General features: G+C 41.8%; 1 protein-coding gene and 1 long non-coding RNA gene across 6 annotated transcripts in view; one reads left to right on the top strand and one right to left on the bottom strand.

Moving 5' to 3' along the window:
- Nucleotides 1-13,069, bottom strand: part of rxraa (retinoid X receptor, alpha a) — a 110,594-nt gene extending 97,525 nt beyond the window's left edge. For all 5 annotated transcript variants that reach the window (XM_038734627.1, XM_038734630.1, XM_038734629.1 and 2 more), the window contains exon 1: nt 12,831-13,069. Coding sequence is in view for 1 of the 5 variants with exons in the window: in XM_038734628.1 (XP_038590556.1) it covers nt 12,831-12,858 (28 nt within the window). In the remaining 4 variants the exon portion in view is untranslated. The remainder of the gene's footprint in view (nt 1-12,830) is intronic.
- Nucleotides 13,070-13,092: 23 nt separating this feature from the next.
- Nucleotides 13,093-16,463, top strand: LOC119915063. Its single transcript, XR_005446887.1, has 2 exons — nt 13,093-13,381; nt 13,523-16,463. It is a non-coding gene; the product is annotated as an uncharacterized LOC119915063 (long non-coding RNA).
- The last annotated feature ends 103 nt before the right edge of the window (nt 16,464-16,566 follow it).

Below are 16,566 nucleotides of genomic sequence, written 5' to 3'. Positions count from 1 at the left end.
TCGCTGCAGAGACGGACAAAAGCCTCGCCGCGCATCTGTAATGTACCATAAGGGCCCCGCAGCTGAGCACACTGCTGTGCACTCTGTGAAAGCTGAGTGATACAAATCGACCGATGGTGTTGATTCAATACTGAGAACTTCTACTAGTCCCTCCTGGGACTTTACGCCTCAAAGGGAGGCTCATGAACACACACTCTTTGTATTTCCTTTTTCAATGACAACAAACTAATACATGAAAAAGCTAAATTTGTTTTTGAAATAACACAAAGGTAGGCTGTTTGTGTTTTAACGACGGTGGCGCTTTCATGCCATACCAGAAAGGTCTGTGTTAGTTCTGGTGAAAACAAAACAAAGAGGTTATTTTTCATGCTATGATTTAAAGTTTACTGTCTGTAGAAAGTACAGGTATAGCTTTTTTCTCTTTTCTCCTGTTTTTATGAGGGGTTGTGTTGGGCCCACGACTGGCTCAGGTCTGCGTCCACAGCCGGGTGCCCTCTCACTTCTGTGCCATTTAATTAGCCTGGCCCCGCACAAAGGGGAGTTGGTCACATGGGCCCAATTTGGCCCGCTATAAAGTCCGCAAGGGCTCAACATGCATTACTACAGGAGTATTTACGCGCCTGCCGCACCAGGGCAGGAGACTTTGAAGATGCAGAAAACAAGACGGAGAAGAAGAAGTGAAAAGAAGGGGGGGAAATAACTGAAATGAAAGGAGGGGACCCTTAAATTCCAGGGAATTTTTCCAGATGTTGCACAAATATTCCTGCTGAGGCACTCCAGATGTGCTCACTCTGTTTATTTCCTCCTTCTGCTCGCTGTTCCAAGGACTTCTCTTTCTTCCCTTTCTTCTCTCTTTCACTCTCTTTCTACAACCAAAATCTACCCCTCCCACCTTGAAGCAGCCCAACATCAGTGTACCCTGATAGAGCCTTTTAAGTAAGGGCTTTAATAGCCCCCAGGGCACCATAGCATCCAATAGGATCCTGTAATAAACATCCACTCTCATTCTCTACAGCACATATGTGTGTGTATGTGTGTGTGTGTGTGTGTGTGTGTCAGAGAGAGGGAGATTAGGTGCCTTGTTTTATCGCTCTTTGGATCAATTAACAATTAACTCTGTTACTAACAATAGCTGCACTGATGCGATGAGAGAAGGGGAAACTGAGTGAAGCAAGACCTAAATAAAAACAACACTCTTCCTGCTTCCGTCAGCAAGCTCACATACCAACCCGGTTTTGTTTTCCCCCCTTACCATCACTCCTCGCTTCTCCTCACCTACATACAAACGCTGTCATGTCTGCTGAGGCTGCTCCTCTCCCACAGAGCGTGACCCAGCCACAACCCCCTGACCCTCCCTCTCCCAGACAGAACACTGATTCTCAGCTGTTGGAGTCCACACTGCTTCACATACGTCAGTTCATGAATCAGCGTGTCGGCGACTCCCGGTTCAGAAAATGCACGCTGTAGCTTCACCTAAGCACGCACATGGCTCATACACGCAAACATGGGCAGGCTATTGCACTCTGACACATATGCCTGCCCAAGCATTCAAACTGAACTCAAATACATACAAATGTGCCAACTAGTGTCAGTAAATGATTCCATTGATTGCCAGGATATTAATATTCCGACATTCATTTAATTTAGAATCGGAAAATTGTTTTTGTCATTTATCAAGCAAAAAAGCCAAACATAGTCTGGTTCAAGCTTCTCAAATGTGGGGATTTGCTGCTTTTGTTACATTGTAAGCTGTATATCACACAAAGCAACCAATCTGAAGACATCACCTGGACCTTTTCAATATTTTCTGACATTGAATAGACTGCATGATTAGGTGATTAATTAAAAAAAAACATATCAATCAAGAATGAAAGTAACTGTTAGCTGAATCAGAATCAGATTTATTGCCAAGTAGTTTACACATGCAAGGAATTGTCTTTGGTATTTTGGCACAAAACAATTAACACTGGGCAATAAATATTAAATATGAGAAAGATAAAGCAAATACTGCGAGTCAAAAACCATAAATTCAATATATAATTGACTATAATAATATTATTATTTTATATATTATATAAAAAATGTAAATTGCACAATATAGCAATGGTTATTTAAATTACAGTTTGAGCAGGGATGTGCAAAATATTGACACGGGATACAAGATAAATACATGAGTTGCAGCCCTATAGTGTATCACTGCACACACAAATACATATATATATAAACACAGCTACACACATTCCTGCCAATAATGGTCCTGTTCCGCCAATAACTCAACGCTCAGATCTGTCCTGCCTAATCTGCGTCCCTCTCCTCTTTCCCTTTCTGTGCTTAAACAGAAGAAAGTATCCTAAATGTGACACTTGAACTTATCAGAGCCGTCTGTGCAGCAACTGTCAGCACTTTGGTATGTAGAACGCTGATGACAAAGACACAGACTGCGCGCCTGCCTGTCTCTGTCTGTCAAGTTAACCTGGTTGCTCAACTTTCTTATATAGCACAAACAACCATTTTATATAGGAGGTAGGGTTACATCTGCACTGAATTATAAATGAATTATGGCGGAGAGTCAAGAAAAAAAAAACACACACACACACTGTTGTGGAACAGTGATACAAAGCCGTGCACTTAATCCATTTACATTCCTCTGTGACAAAAAAAGGGTTTTCTCAGTCTAATAAGCAGGTTAACAAATTCTATAGCCAATATGAAAGAGCCATCAACTCAGTCACCACTTAATGCACTTCCTGCATTCATTCAGTCTTAATTTCTGTGTAAAAAAAAAAAAGCGTCCTGCATTCTGGTCTTACCATGGTCAAGATAGGTTTATATTGGAGCCATTTATTATGTGTTTCATTGCTGTCTGATATTATGCGGCCTCAGTGTTTTTTAGTACACGGCTCTACTGTGTGATTTTACAGCAAACCCTGTCTGCAAAGCAAATTTCCCTTTTGGGGTCAATAAAATGTTGAACTCAAATAGACTGAATGTTGTGGGCAGAGGAAGGGAGGGACCGGCCATCTAAGCGCATTCAACTAAATGTCACAGAGGCGCAAACGGCAGGAGCACACATGACACTTTTCTGTTTAGTTGTTTACAGGTGCTCTTCGGCGTGGAATGATTGATGCAGCATGTTCATCTGTCAATTTCAAGAGTAAGAGGTTCCGTGTTCCGCTAGAGTTGTTTTTCAAAATAGACAGCCCCCCACCCCCACCCCCCTCTATGCTTAACGCCCTTCCACCTTCCTGCCGTTGAGAACATTCCTAAAACCAGACGGCCGCAGCAAGGTGTCCAACCATAGGTGACAGATCCCTCCAGACTTCTGTCCAGACTTTCTGTGAGCATGTCTGTGAGTGTGTGTGTGTGTGTGTGTGTGTGTGTGTGTGTGTGTGTGTGTGTGTGTGTGTGTGTGTGTTGAGAGGGGCCATAGTCTGGTCGGATGCATGAACACACTAGACCTGGAGGCGTCAACAAAGAGTTAATCACTCTTTCTCTACTACAGAGGGAGGAAAAACCCACAGAGGAACCCTGTTATCTCACATTATCATCTCTTTTTCTCTTCTCAAGTCTCTCTCATGTGCGGATAATTTGTGAAAATAATGTGAGCGTTACAACTTCTTAAGCTCCTACGGTATTTATGCTGCTTTGTATCCATTTCTGAGATGACCTGTGTCAATACTTCTGGATATGCTAATGCCGTCGTTATCATCCATCTCCTCAGCAACGTAGACGGTTTGGTAGCTCCTGTAATAGATCTACTTTTCATTAGGGCTGAACGATTTTGGAAAATAATCTAATCTGAGATTTTTTTTTTACCAATATTGCGATGCGATTTAATATGCGATTCATTTTTATGCTCTTTAACTTCTGTATTATTCAAAACAGACAAGCAGTACATCGGTGTTAAGTACGACCAACACAATATTAGATAGATTAAACGTACACTGTTCTTTCTCGTAGGTCAGGCCTGTGTTATGATGAAATTAGGTGATGCATGAATTATTATTATGAGCAATGGCGGATGGAAATGAGAAAGATAATTTGAGTCAAGTCATGGCATTAAATAACATTATATAATATCATCAGGTCGGCCAACCTACAAGTTCACCACACTGTGTTATACATTAAGCGCTCAATACAAAACCCACAGTTCAACCACCAATTAATGAGTCCTTATCTCAGTTCAAATCTCCTAGGAGTCCATCTTTCTATATCGCAGTAAGTAAACAAAAAATACTCAGTGTAGGGCTGAATGATTAATTGCATTTGCAATATTATTGCGATGTGATAAAACGAGATTTTGTAATCGCGAAGGCTGCGATTACGCTCTGGTCACATGATACCCAAGAGTAAAGCAGTCTGCAGAGGAAGCGTCAACTTCGCACCTTACGCTGAACCTTGACTTTTTGTTGTACGATGGCCTTAAACTTGACAGAAGCTGACAGTACAGACATTTAGTGTCACACGGGGAATGAAAGTAGCAGCCACCACCCGCAGGTAAATTGGTGGTGGAGGTGGTGGGCGAAATCATCGGGCCATCCGCCGCTTTGACGGATAGAAAAAATGCACAACAGAAAGATACGTGTAGTAAGGTAAGCGTACTGTGGCGATCGGCTTTCCTGCGTCACACACACAGCCACCAGTCAGCTCAGGAAATATCTGTGAAACGGCGTTTAAAACCAAACTCACAAGTCCGAAAGAGGCCCAGTCTGTCTCGAGTTACAGCCTGGTTACAGCCAGTGCGCTGCTTACCAGCAGTTGGCCAACTTTTGAATAGAACCTCAAACCGAGTATTTTTGATGAGAGACATTGACTCCTAGGAGATTTGAACTGAGATAAGGACTCATTAATTTGTGGTTGAACTGTGGTTTTTGTATTGAGCGCTTACTGTATAACACACTGTGGTGAACTTAGTTTTTCTTGTTGTCTGTAAGAAGGCCTACCTGATGATATTACATAATTTAAATTTTATGCCATGACTTGACTCTCAAATTATTTTTCTCATATTATTAAAATGTGATATTTCTTCTCCACCATATTAGTAATTCATGCAATTCAAGCATCACCTAATTTCATCATAACACAGGACTGACCCACAAGAAAGAACAGTGTATGTTTAATCCATCTAATATTGTGTTGGTCAGACTATACACTGATTTACTGCTTGTCTGTTCGATAATACAGAAGGTAAAGAGCATATTAAATCACAATCGCAAAATTGGTTAAGAAAATCGCAATTAGATTATTTTCCAAAATCGTTCAGCGCTAGTACAGCGTAACGTGCAAAGTTGATGCTTCATCTGCAAACTGCTTAACTCTTGGGTGTCATGTGACCAGAGTGTAATCGCAGCCTTTGCGATTAAAAAACTCCTTTTATCACATCGAGATAATATCGAAAACGCAATTAATCGTTCAGCCCTACTCATCATAATTGCAGTCACAGCCTCTAATCTTACAGACTGGTTTCAAAAGGGCCACTTCACCAAAGATGAACCTGAATCCTGTTATTTTATAGTGATAAGGACAAACTTTCTAATCCACTGTATCTTGAGGGCTTGCTCTTATAGTATCTGGAAATACTCTAGATGATATCTGGCTCAACAACAGCTTCATCTGTCCTCGGTCCCTTCGGGGCTGACTCAGAGGGAGGGAAAACTGAAAGGGGAAGAACCTCTGACATGAGGCAATGCGAGAACTCTAAGGGCAACTGGCAAGATAACAACCGAAAATGACCTAAACAGTTATGCTGTATTTAGATATTCAAGGTTACAACAGACAGCATCTAACCCCACTAAAAGTAGCCATTATTACATTTACATTTGCCAGATAAACATAAAGCACTTGCTCTGATCCAACTGACATGTTGGCTTAATCTGTTCTTAAACAAGAGTAAGCAATGATGCGTACTGATGTGCAGCATTGTATCGTTGATGTAAGGAGCTGTATTCACAAATATCTGTAGTGCTATGACTGGTTCTACTGGTGAAATGTTTAGAAATGTGTAGTGATGCCATTTTCCTACATGTTTCCCCTTAAATTTTAGATTTAAGGAGTATCTACTAAAGGAAATTCACAAAGCATCTTAGTCAGAGCCCTGAAGGTGAAGAACTGTTTAAAGTAGGGAGAAGCACTTTGGTGGAGCTTAGGAGTTTCTAAAGCAGGGGAGAAAATAGCTGCAGGAAGTCAATGAAGGGGGGAAGTTTTAGAAACGATGAAAAAAGAGCACTGATCTCACCAGAGCTGAGTGACTGCATTACTCGTTCACTGAATCAACACAATTATGTTATTAATGCTATTTTACAGCTTTTTTAAAAAAAAATCCCTTTAGATACACACATTGCCTTGCATTAGCATGTCAAGCTAATGGATTAAATGGACAAAATTGATAAAATATAGCAAAGTCTGCTATTTTCATTTGGGAGCGTTAACAACCTGTGACCATGCCAGGTTCATCCCACCAGTACTGGGAAAAGGCAGAGTTGAGCTTGTTATCGGTTAATGGGTACGTTTTATTATTACATCTGCAGGATGCCTGAAAGTGTGTGTGGTATAAAAACATAACTTTAAAGAACTGAGTCATTGGCTATTATAAGCTAGTTGTGTTTTGTGCCCACAGGCAACTGTGCCTTGTTCTAAGTCTAATCAAAATAATGGCTGTTCCCAAATTAACAATTTTTTCTAGGTATGAAAGCATGTGTTCAAAGTAAGCGTACGCCTTTCTCTCTGAAGAAAAACTAAATTTCCATGCTCAAAACTGGCAGCGTAAGACGGCCTCACTGGGGTCAGATCTCATTTTCCTGCCAGTGCAAACCTCTACCTGACTGGGGAAACATAAATGGGGGGAATCCTTAGCCAATTTTGGGTGTATCTTGGCCAACCACTTTGCTTTTGGAATCTTCTTTCTTTTATAAATATAAAAACATTCAAGATTTACTTAACATTAACAATGATGATGATGATAAAAAAGTGTAAGCTTCACAGGATTAGAAACACTATCCTGCTCTCTCCAAACTGCTCTCTTTTAGAATGCGGCTATGTGTCCCTGTAACATACAAGAACACATAATATAGCAGGGGTAATAAAAAAAAGTAGCTACAGCAATTAATCTGATATGCAAAAATATGGATATTGGCGCCACTTGATTACAGTCAAGATATGTATTTGTTGGCGTGCAGGTGTAAATGCCCGTAACCTTCAGCCTTTACTCTCAGAGCTGCTGCCTTCTGCTCACACCCGGACACCCACCCACTCACACCCAGTCACACACGCACACACAGAACATAACCGAGGTGTTTTGCATGCTGTGGGATTTCCGTGGCCCTGTGCCCAGCAGTGCGTGGAAGCCCCACCGCCCCACTGCCCCACCGCCCCCCCCACCCCCACCCCCCGCATCTGGCAAGGTGACAGACAAACACAACGGCGGTAGCGGAGCCAGCGTTGGTGGGAGGAAGGCGTAAAGCACGCTGGGACACCTCCTCTTGCTCCCTGTGACCTCAAAAAAAAAAAGAGAAACTGAGATGGAGCAGCAAGATACACGGTCTTAATTACCTTGCTCTGTTTCTGCTGCAGCGGCGGGTGTTTACATGTACATACACACGGGCACACACTGTTGGCTGCTTTGTGTGTGTATGTGTGTGTGTGTGTGAAAAAAGACAGGGCGAGTACTGTGTACACACCTGAACATACAGTTTTACAAAAACAACCTCACAGTTGGGCGTCCATAATCTAATTCTTTTTCTTTCTGAGGAGCACAGGAACATCAAACACATCACCGCATCTTTTGATCTTGTTACACAGTGGTGATATCGCAACCAGTGTAACAGATACATATTATTACAACATGTAAAGCATCCACTGTAGTTTAATCTTACTTCTGTGACCCATCATCTGGATGCAGAAAATACAATTCTATTTACTCCTAATGCATTGTTCTACACAAGCAGTTAAAAGTGAAATAAATAACAATTTTAAAATATATATTTGGTTCTCATTGGGGCCAATTATAATTAGTGTGGAAAGAATGTGGGCACAAGGAAATATAACGACATGAAGGAGCATAATATATCTAGTATTCACCCAATTCGTCATCCGTCTCCAGCGAATACCCATCAAAGCCTGTGTGCTCATAACTTAATTACAAAATCACAACCGGCAAACGGCCTGAGATATTTTCACGCATTACTGCAATCACAGCAGAAGAGTCGACAGTTGTTTTTATTATTGAAAACATGCTAACTTGAGCTTTGCCTGAGGAGTGGAGAGGTTTGCCACTGACTGCGACTGTTTGTTTGGTTTCTAGTTTTAATATCACAACTATAATATACTGTTACTCTTTAGTTCCATTTCTTTGTTACTTATTATATTATTTAATATTGCATTTTTCTAATTCAGTGTCGCTCACTTTTCTCAGCCTTTCTCTATCCTGTGCAGTGAAGCACATAGAACACAGAAAGGAGGGTTCTGGCAAGAGTAGGGCAAACTGACCTTCCTCTCAATGCGAATTATGAGTGTGATCTGGCCAAATCCCCACAGAGACTACGTTTCCACTTCAAAAGAGTGGCTGTACGCACCCTGAATACTGCCAGCCCGCAGAAAAGCCATTCAGACACTCAGAGGACCTGCAATAAACCCTGGGACTAATGGTGCTCAGATGATTCCAACACTGAGAAGTGAAAGTGTTCACAGCTTCTGCAAATCCAAACTGTGAGTGTAAATTACTGCTGAATAGATTGGTTATTATCATTTAAGGCATCTGTCAAGCAGAAAATGCCAACCATTCGCTGGTTCTAGCTTTTAAAATTTAAGGATTTAATGCTTTTCTGAGTTTTGTGTTATTGTAAACTGAATATTTTGGGTGGGGGTTGGATTCGATTTAACAAGCAACATTTGAAGACAACTTCTGAAGTCCATTTTCCTCATCTTATACACTACACTTCGATTAATGCTTTGTTGCAGCACCAATATTAATCACCACATATCACAAATTGTAGAATCTAGACAACGAGGGAACCCCAGGGATAGAGAAGAAAAGGAAAATACCTAGATAAATAACGATAGGAAAAAAAGACAGAACTACAAGCTACTGTTTTCAAACACAGCAACAACAGATTGAACGCCAAAAGGCAAATTCCTGGAATGATAGAGCATATGAGGAGCAAAGGTCAAGGTCTGAGGTGCAAAGTTCAGTGCGGTCGTTATCAATAAAGACCTCCTGCGAGCGAGGAGCTCCTCACCCAAAAAAAAATTAACGAGCCTTTGAGTCATTCCATGATTTGTGCACAGATCCAGCAGTTCGTGATTCGCACTATGTTTAGAACATAAACAATACAGTGTGGGCTGCAGAGGAGAGAGCATGACATGCACTGTTTTATCTGAAGCCAACTCCTAATGCATCTACTGATGAGCAGAGATATTACATGAAGAAGAAAAGAAATATGGCCTTCGCTTCACGGCTCAGTTTATTGTAATTAAGAAAACACACTCTTGCTGTGTTCAATTGGAGCACAAATCTTTTTTTTTCTCCCATACAGTTAGGTTTGGATGTTGGCAGGGGCGAGGGGTGGGAAAGTGGAGGGTGGGCGCTTAGAAGGCAATCAAATTTTCTTTGATTTGCTTGAGTTCAAGGCCTCATGAGAGAGAGAGAGAGAGAGAGAGTGAAAGAGAGAGAGAGAGAAAGAGAAAGAGAAAGGACAGGGAGACAGACCTGTCACTTTAAGCCATTAAGTCTCGCTATAAAACTGCACCAATAAAAATGACAGCTGCAGCCGCTTTTCTCAAAAGGGGAGCAAAAGCATCACATCAGGAACACAAAACTGGACGGCCGTAAAAGACAAACTTCGCCAAATGCTTTTGGCGGTGTAATTCCACCAGCCCACTCCCACCACACACACACACACACACCCCTCCCGGCAGACACATACCCTCTCCCTGTATTACCTTTGTTCCTGAGTTACTGCCAGAAAAGGAATGTGTCTCTCCCACACACACATACAACAGCATGAATCTCACTTTCTCATCAAAGACCATGAACTTCATTGATTTTGGGAGTGAGTGTCTGTCTGTGTGTGTGTGTAGGTGCGTGTGTGTGGCGAGGGTACTTTATGTTTCCCTAAACACAAAGCACCACAGAGATTCAGGAAAAACAACACACACACACACACAACTCTTTAGCAGGTGGTAAAACAGGCCTTTAGAGTAAGCAATCAGACACTTTTCAAGCGTTAAATTTATTGTTTTCTATCAAAAGAGTTTTATGTTTGTGTAAAAGTCTAATCGTTGTATCATTTGCTTAATTTGCTCAGTGTTTTGTGTTTTTTCATTACACATCCACTAGCTTATTGGTGTTTATAACTGGTTACTATTTCCTAAACCCTGTATTTTTGAATAAAAATATTTTTGAACATAAACTGTTTTATTCAACAGTAAAAGTAAAAATTTGGATAAGGAAAAGCTCTAAATCAATAAATCCATGTGAAACAATTACTAGGGGAAACAGCATAAAGAAGAACTACTTAGGTGCTGACATGTTTGCCACAATAATTAACCAAACAGAAAATCAACACCTACAAAAAAAGGTTTTTCGGCCCAGTCCTGCTCAAAAATCCTCCTTCCCTTTCACAGCCACGTTGTTTAATTCACTGACAGACTGTCACGATCCGCCTCATAATGCTCTGATAAAAGGGCACATTCCCCTTTCAATGTCACCCCTTCAGTCTTCATAGCTTAATGTCAGATATGGAGGGGGTGGTTGATGGTGGGATCAGGCAGCACATCAGCATACAGTACTGAGCATACGGTGCCAAAGGGGGATGTCGTCATCACAGCCAAAAACCAATCTATAATTGTGAAATGTACTGGCTGTCATTTTAAACAGTTGCATGTCAAAGTTTCTAATGCAGCACGACAGATAATTACACTGAGTAAGCGGCTAATCGATACGTTCAAGGACTTCAGAGATAGCAGCGTCCTTGAAGTGGCCAATTAACAATCAGCACTCAAGTGGACCTTTGATGGAGCAAGTTTAAATATAAATGGCGATTTAAGGACCGGCAGATTAGGACCATAGGCGATGAAAAGGCTGCTGATACAGCATGTGGTGTGGCCGGGAGGAAAAGATGAGATCCAACACTGCTGGAAAAGTGTTCCTCCTCATTTAAACAATGAAATGTTAAGCCGTGCACCAACCACAGAGGCTTTCAGATAAGATTGTGCTGCCTGTATGATGCTGTCAAGTGTCTGCATGGGCTACTCAGGTGCACATGTACTCAGGCTGAAACTTGAATCACTTTCAGTGTGGACACACAATACGGTGCACCTGTAATAACAGCCCTGTCAGTGTGTATAACACTGGCGGTTTGGAGTATTTCTGAGAAGCCACATAAAGGGCGTTGTGGTGACAGTGTCAGTGAGCAGGGCCTGTAACAGAAGGAAGCCGCCCAGTGTCTCAGAAGTCCCCGTCAATCTCCACGGCACATCCGAGGAACTGATGATACGTGTCGAGGTGTAACGCGATGCCCTCATGAAAGAGCAGCAGACACAATAAGAGGGCTCCCCTACAGCTCTGTGCTGTATCGCTGCTGCAGGGGACAAGAGTCTGCACTGTTCACTTTGACAAACTCACAGCAACATTCAGCATTAATGATTTACAGTGCAGTGTGGCTGTGGGAGACAGTGCGTTTAAACTGGAAATTAAACAGGCTCCCTTAATAAAAAATAATGAAGAGTCCCTGAGATTAATGGTTTCACAGCTGAGTAGTTCATAAACAAAATTATTGTTTTTCTTTTTCTGGAAATTCAAACATGACATGCGTTAGATTACTTTTTATCCTACTCTATTTTCTGTGGTCTCAGAAATGACAATACACAGAGATCCTAGAGCTGTTACACCTGTCTGTCACCTGTTTGTGACTTTGGTGAAGTTGGCCTTCATCTTTTCTTAAGCACAGTCTTAGGAGAAAAACCTCAGACAGTCCTTAGTAAGTCAAGCAGCTTTGTTGGAACACATCGCAAAGTTTAAATCACAAACGTCATGCTGCTTGGATTCAAATTCAAACCACTAGCTTCACATTTAAAGTCAAAAGGAAGTACATTCAGCCGCAAGTTAAACCAAGTCACGTGAACAACAAGAAAGCTTTACAAAAAAGTGTGTCTTTATTCAGAGTTACCTGGTGACTTTAAGAAAACACACATAACCTGTGCACAACACACACACACACACTAGGTTAATGCAGACAACACATGCTAAAAAAAGAAAACTCCATGGTTCAAATTCAACAGTTTATTGCAATATTTTGTGTTCAGCCGAACTCGTTAAAGCGCCAAGCAAACGCTGAAGCAACTCACAAAGCTTCATCTCGGCGTGCACTTTCCCTTTGTGGGACTGACATGAATCACATGAAAAGGGTTTTAAGCGAACTTCAAACAAGTAAACATTTAATTGCAGCGCACGCGGGGTATGCGCGCAGCTTATCCCAGGCGAGGTGTCACTCCGTATCAAAGCGAAATGTCATCAGCTCGAATGGCAGCGCTGGGCACATGCAACACACACACACACACACACACACAAGAGGAAATGTCTGCTTTCATATTAGAAGAAACCACAAAGTCTTCGTTAGTCAAATTAAAAGACGGCTCTGTTATACAGCTCGTCGGCGGATCTAAAACATGTTGCTGCAACTCGCTCCACGCGCTGTCAAAAGGAGAAAAGGGGGCAAAAAAAACAAAACAGCGCGAGGGCACAATTCACACTAATTTGCCGACGAAAAGTCCTATCAAAAATCCATCACATTTATAACACAGCAAGGTGTTGTCATTAAACAAAACAAACTTACCCAATGACAAGAACGGTTTGGTTTCCATGTCTGCCTGGTAGGTTAGCTCATGCCAGCTGAGACGACCGCGTTTGGGAGTTCTTCACTGGCGGCTGCTCGACCAGACCAGGGCGCTGCTGCTGCTGCTGCTGCTGTGGTTGTGGTCCTCCTCTTCAAGTATACGGGGACTCGGCACGAAGCGGCAAAAGTGACAGGTCGATGTCTGATAGTCTCGGAAGATAACCTAATGTTTCTGCCTCTGTTTGTTTCTGCCTCTGTTTGCTCAGCCAGCTGCTGCGCTCACACTCCTCTCCCTCTCGCGCTCGCTGTACAACAACTCCAACTACTGGATCTGCACTGCAAAAAAGGGACCTTTGCAGGGGGTACTCCCACCAACGTAGGCCGAGTTGCAGCGACGCCACAGATGCGCACGGGAGCTTCGAAGTTCCAAGTTAAACAACACAAAAGCGAGGAAACCATGCAGCGCATTTCATGCTAGATATGAAAAGACTGCAGATCCTCCAAGTAGAGGTTTTTGTAAAGCACGTGGAGCCCATTCAGCTGAGCAGCAGGTACTTATTCTTTCCACTTCTTATCTCCTGTTATTTTAACCTGGTCACATCTGTTGAAGCAAGGCTGTTGGCTCAGTGGGTAGATGTTTCAACTGCATTAACAATTAGCCTGTCTCTCTCTCTCTCTCTCTCTCTCTCTAGAAGCTGCTACAACAGAAGAAAATCAAACACACTCACCTACTTTAGAGGTTTGATAGCATTTTGTCCAGTGTAAATCTGAAAGAATGTATACCAGAACTATTAAATCGTTTAAAAGTTTTGATAAAGGAGAAATAATCTAAATTATGTCCAAATAACTAAAACTGCGTAGGCTATTTGCTGTTTATTTAAATGACCTACCTGAATGTTTAGTACATTCAGATTCAGATAAAAAACGTTGGAAATTTGTTCTTTTCTAATGAAACTAAATTAATATATAAATAAATAAAGAGTTTTCTGACCCTCAAACAAATCCATATAGGCTAATGAAATGGCAAATTATAATGGCTAACATAACTCTTTCCTAACAATGAGATATTGTGTTTATATTGGGTTGGGTAAAACAACCAAAAAAGTTAATCCAGACCAAGAAAGTTGTGCAAGATAAAATGTTACACAGTTACAATACTGTATCAATATTTTCAACTCCCCACTCTACATCTGCTAATGTTTACTACATTCATACTGTGATCTGCCAACATGGCACAAAAAACGAGAGAAAAATCTATGAATTTGTTGCAGATGCATAAAAGTTTGAGGCAGATTCAAATGAGACCCCCACGGCTAGTTTTCCAGTAAGCGGCAGCACGCGCAATTTGCATAACTCTCCATTAGCATTAGAGCAATGCTAGATCTGGATCTCTGTCATTGTTCCTGCTGCTAAAGCTGTTCTGGCCATGACTTATAAATGCCTAATTCAAGCCACATCCATCTTGTGTGCACCTCCTCCGCATCAACACTCAATCCTGCACGTGTTCCAGGAGAGTGAAAAATGTCCCAGACTGGAGGAGAGTACCACAGATGCAGGCTTTACATCTCGTCCGTACTGTAAAAAATCCCTTATGCAGTGCATATAGGAGCGATCCAATGCATACATAAGCCTCCTGCAGCCATCCTCTAGGCCCCTGTGATGAGCCTGCTCCAATTAAGCACTGGAAGGTGTTCGCCGCGTTTGTACCGAGGCAAGATACATAATTAATGCGATGCATGGCACATCAAAGATCAAAGGCACTTGTGCAACAAAAAAAAAAGAGTAAAGTTAAGTCTGACTGGGCACTGATTCAAGGTGTGTTTCTGTGTAGGTGTGCAGATGTGTGAGGAAAGAAAAGAAATGAGTCCTGCGGATGGCTGATTATTCCACTCAAGGCCGTGCTTTTGTGTGAATATTTCCTTCATCCATCTTGCAAGTAAACATTTATCAATCATCAGACGGCGTCATGTTAGCGCTGTGATGTTAAGTGTCTTAATTGACTGGGTAAATGCTCATCAGAGGGAGGGAGGGAAACACAGCGATTGGACATCCTATTTGTCCTCGGTTCGGGGGGGCTGTTTTGCCTCGGGCCTTCACTCTGTAATAGAAGACAGACACAACATGGCCTTTTTAAACACCTCGATCAGGCCGGGTTCTCTCATCTGCCCACTAGAACGAGCCATTTAATCCTCAACTTTGGCTATGATTAATAGTGGTCTGACCCTTCACCTCCATCTATATAAATTCTCAGGAGGCCTTTTTGGCTCTTCTCAACGCCTCACACCTCTGCTCGCAGAGGTCTTGAGCCTGTACTTAACTCTTCATTGTGATATCTCTTGGCTCAGTTCTGTCTTTTATTATTGTTCTCTTTTTCCATGTTTTTCTCCACTTTAAGCAATGTGTTTGGGCCTCAGGAGATGTGAGACCACCGTTACGATACACCCTGCTATGGTTGCTTTGACAGCCGACCTCCTCCTCTTTCTCCCTCTCTTAAAGTGGGTGATAAATGGGACAAGGGCCTTTTGCTCTCCTTTGTACTTTGACCATTCACAACAAGCCCATCCGTAAAAGCGATTATGGCCTCTTTCAGTGGCATTGACAATGGTTTCCAATCCTGAGGAATGTACGGATGAATATACACTGCAATTTTTGTCTGATTAATTGTTTAGTCAATACAGTGTCTAAGGTGACAACTGCAAATAGCCTGTTACATCCAACCAACAAATTGGACAAACTGGACTTATTTGCTTAATAAATGACTTACGCAATTAATTAATTTTCAAAACTGTTGTATATTAATCAACTAATCGTTTTAGCGCTACTGGAATCCAATTTAAAGGAAGTTTTTAGACACGTAATTGATTTCCTTTTTATTGGGAGGCCATTTTGTTTTGTTGATTCCACTTAAATGTGGACATGACTGAGGGCTGAGGAAGAAGGTGTGCTATGAGGAACACAAAAGCATGTGAGATCATTAGGGCGTTTGCTGAGGTGTTCAGCATTGTCCACCCCGAGGGAAGGTCTTGATCGTCACAACCCCCGGGTTCACATTCCTTAACCCCAGGGTCAGGGCTTTGTCTGAGGATAGCACTGAGGCAACTTCCCCTGCGGAAATCAACAAAAGCTGACACACTGACCGCAGGAGACGCACACAGAGGCAGGAAGAGGGACCACCACACACACAGAGGCACATGCATGATCGTAAACGTGGCAGTTTTGTCTAAAAACCGAGAAAACTGTGAAAGCGTGAATGTGTTTGAGGAGCATTAAATGCAAATCACATTGAGTGCATCAGAAATTACAGTGATAATCTCTCATTGCACAGGAAAACTGTGGGAGTACAAAACATCGCCAAGTATGGATAGGAAACCACCTTCCAAGAAGACTACCGGTAAACTGTGAGGAATGTTTGCATTGGACCGTTCACCTTCATTTTCTATATCAAAAGACTTCTTTTCATCTCAGCAATTAACTTGATGAGCAAAATGTAATTATCACTGATAGCAGTGAGGGCCAAATCCACAAAAATAAGACCCAAGTTGTAAAAAGCTGTACTAATTCTTTAAATGGAGACCAAGTTGAAAAATCTGCAGTGCATTACCTCAGAAAAATAATAATAACTTTCTGCTGGTATTTTTGTGTTGTACCGAAATGAATGAAATGCGATGGATGTCTGGAAAGGGAGAAAAAATACATCAAAACTATAATAATTTGTATTTGTAGCAGACATGTTTTA

The sequence above is a fragment of the Micropterus salmoides genome, unplaced genomic scaffold (genome assembly GCF_014851395.1).
Source record: "Micropterus salmoides isolate LMB-PRFRI ecotype aquatic unplaced genomic scaffold, ASM1485139v1 Ms_hic_scaffold_20, whole genome shotgun sequence".
NCBI classification, from domain to species: domain Eukaryota; kingdom Metazoa; phylum Chordata; class Actinopteri; order Centrarchiformes; family Centrarchidae; genus Micropterus; species Micropterus salmoides.
The sequence above is the reverse complement of the archived record's forward strand: the minus strand, read 5'-3'. Positions and strand labels throughout refer to the sequence as shown.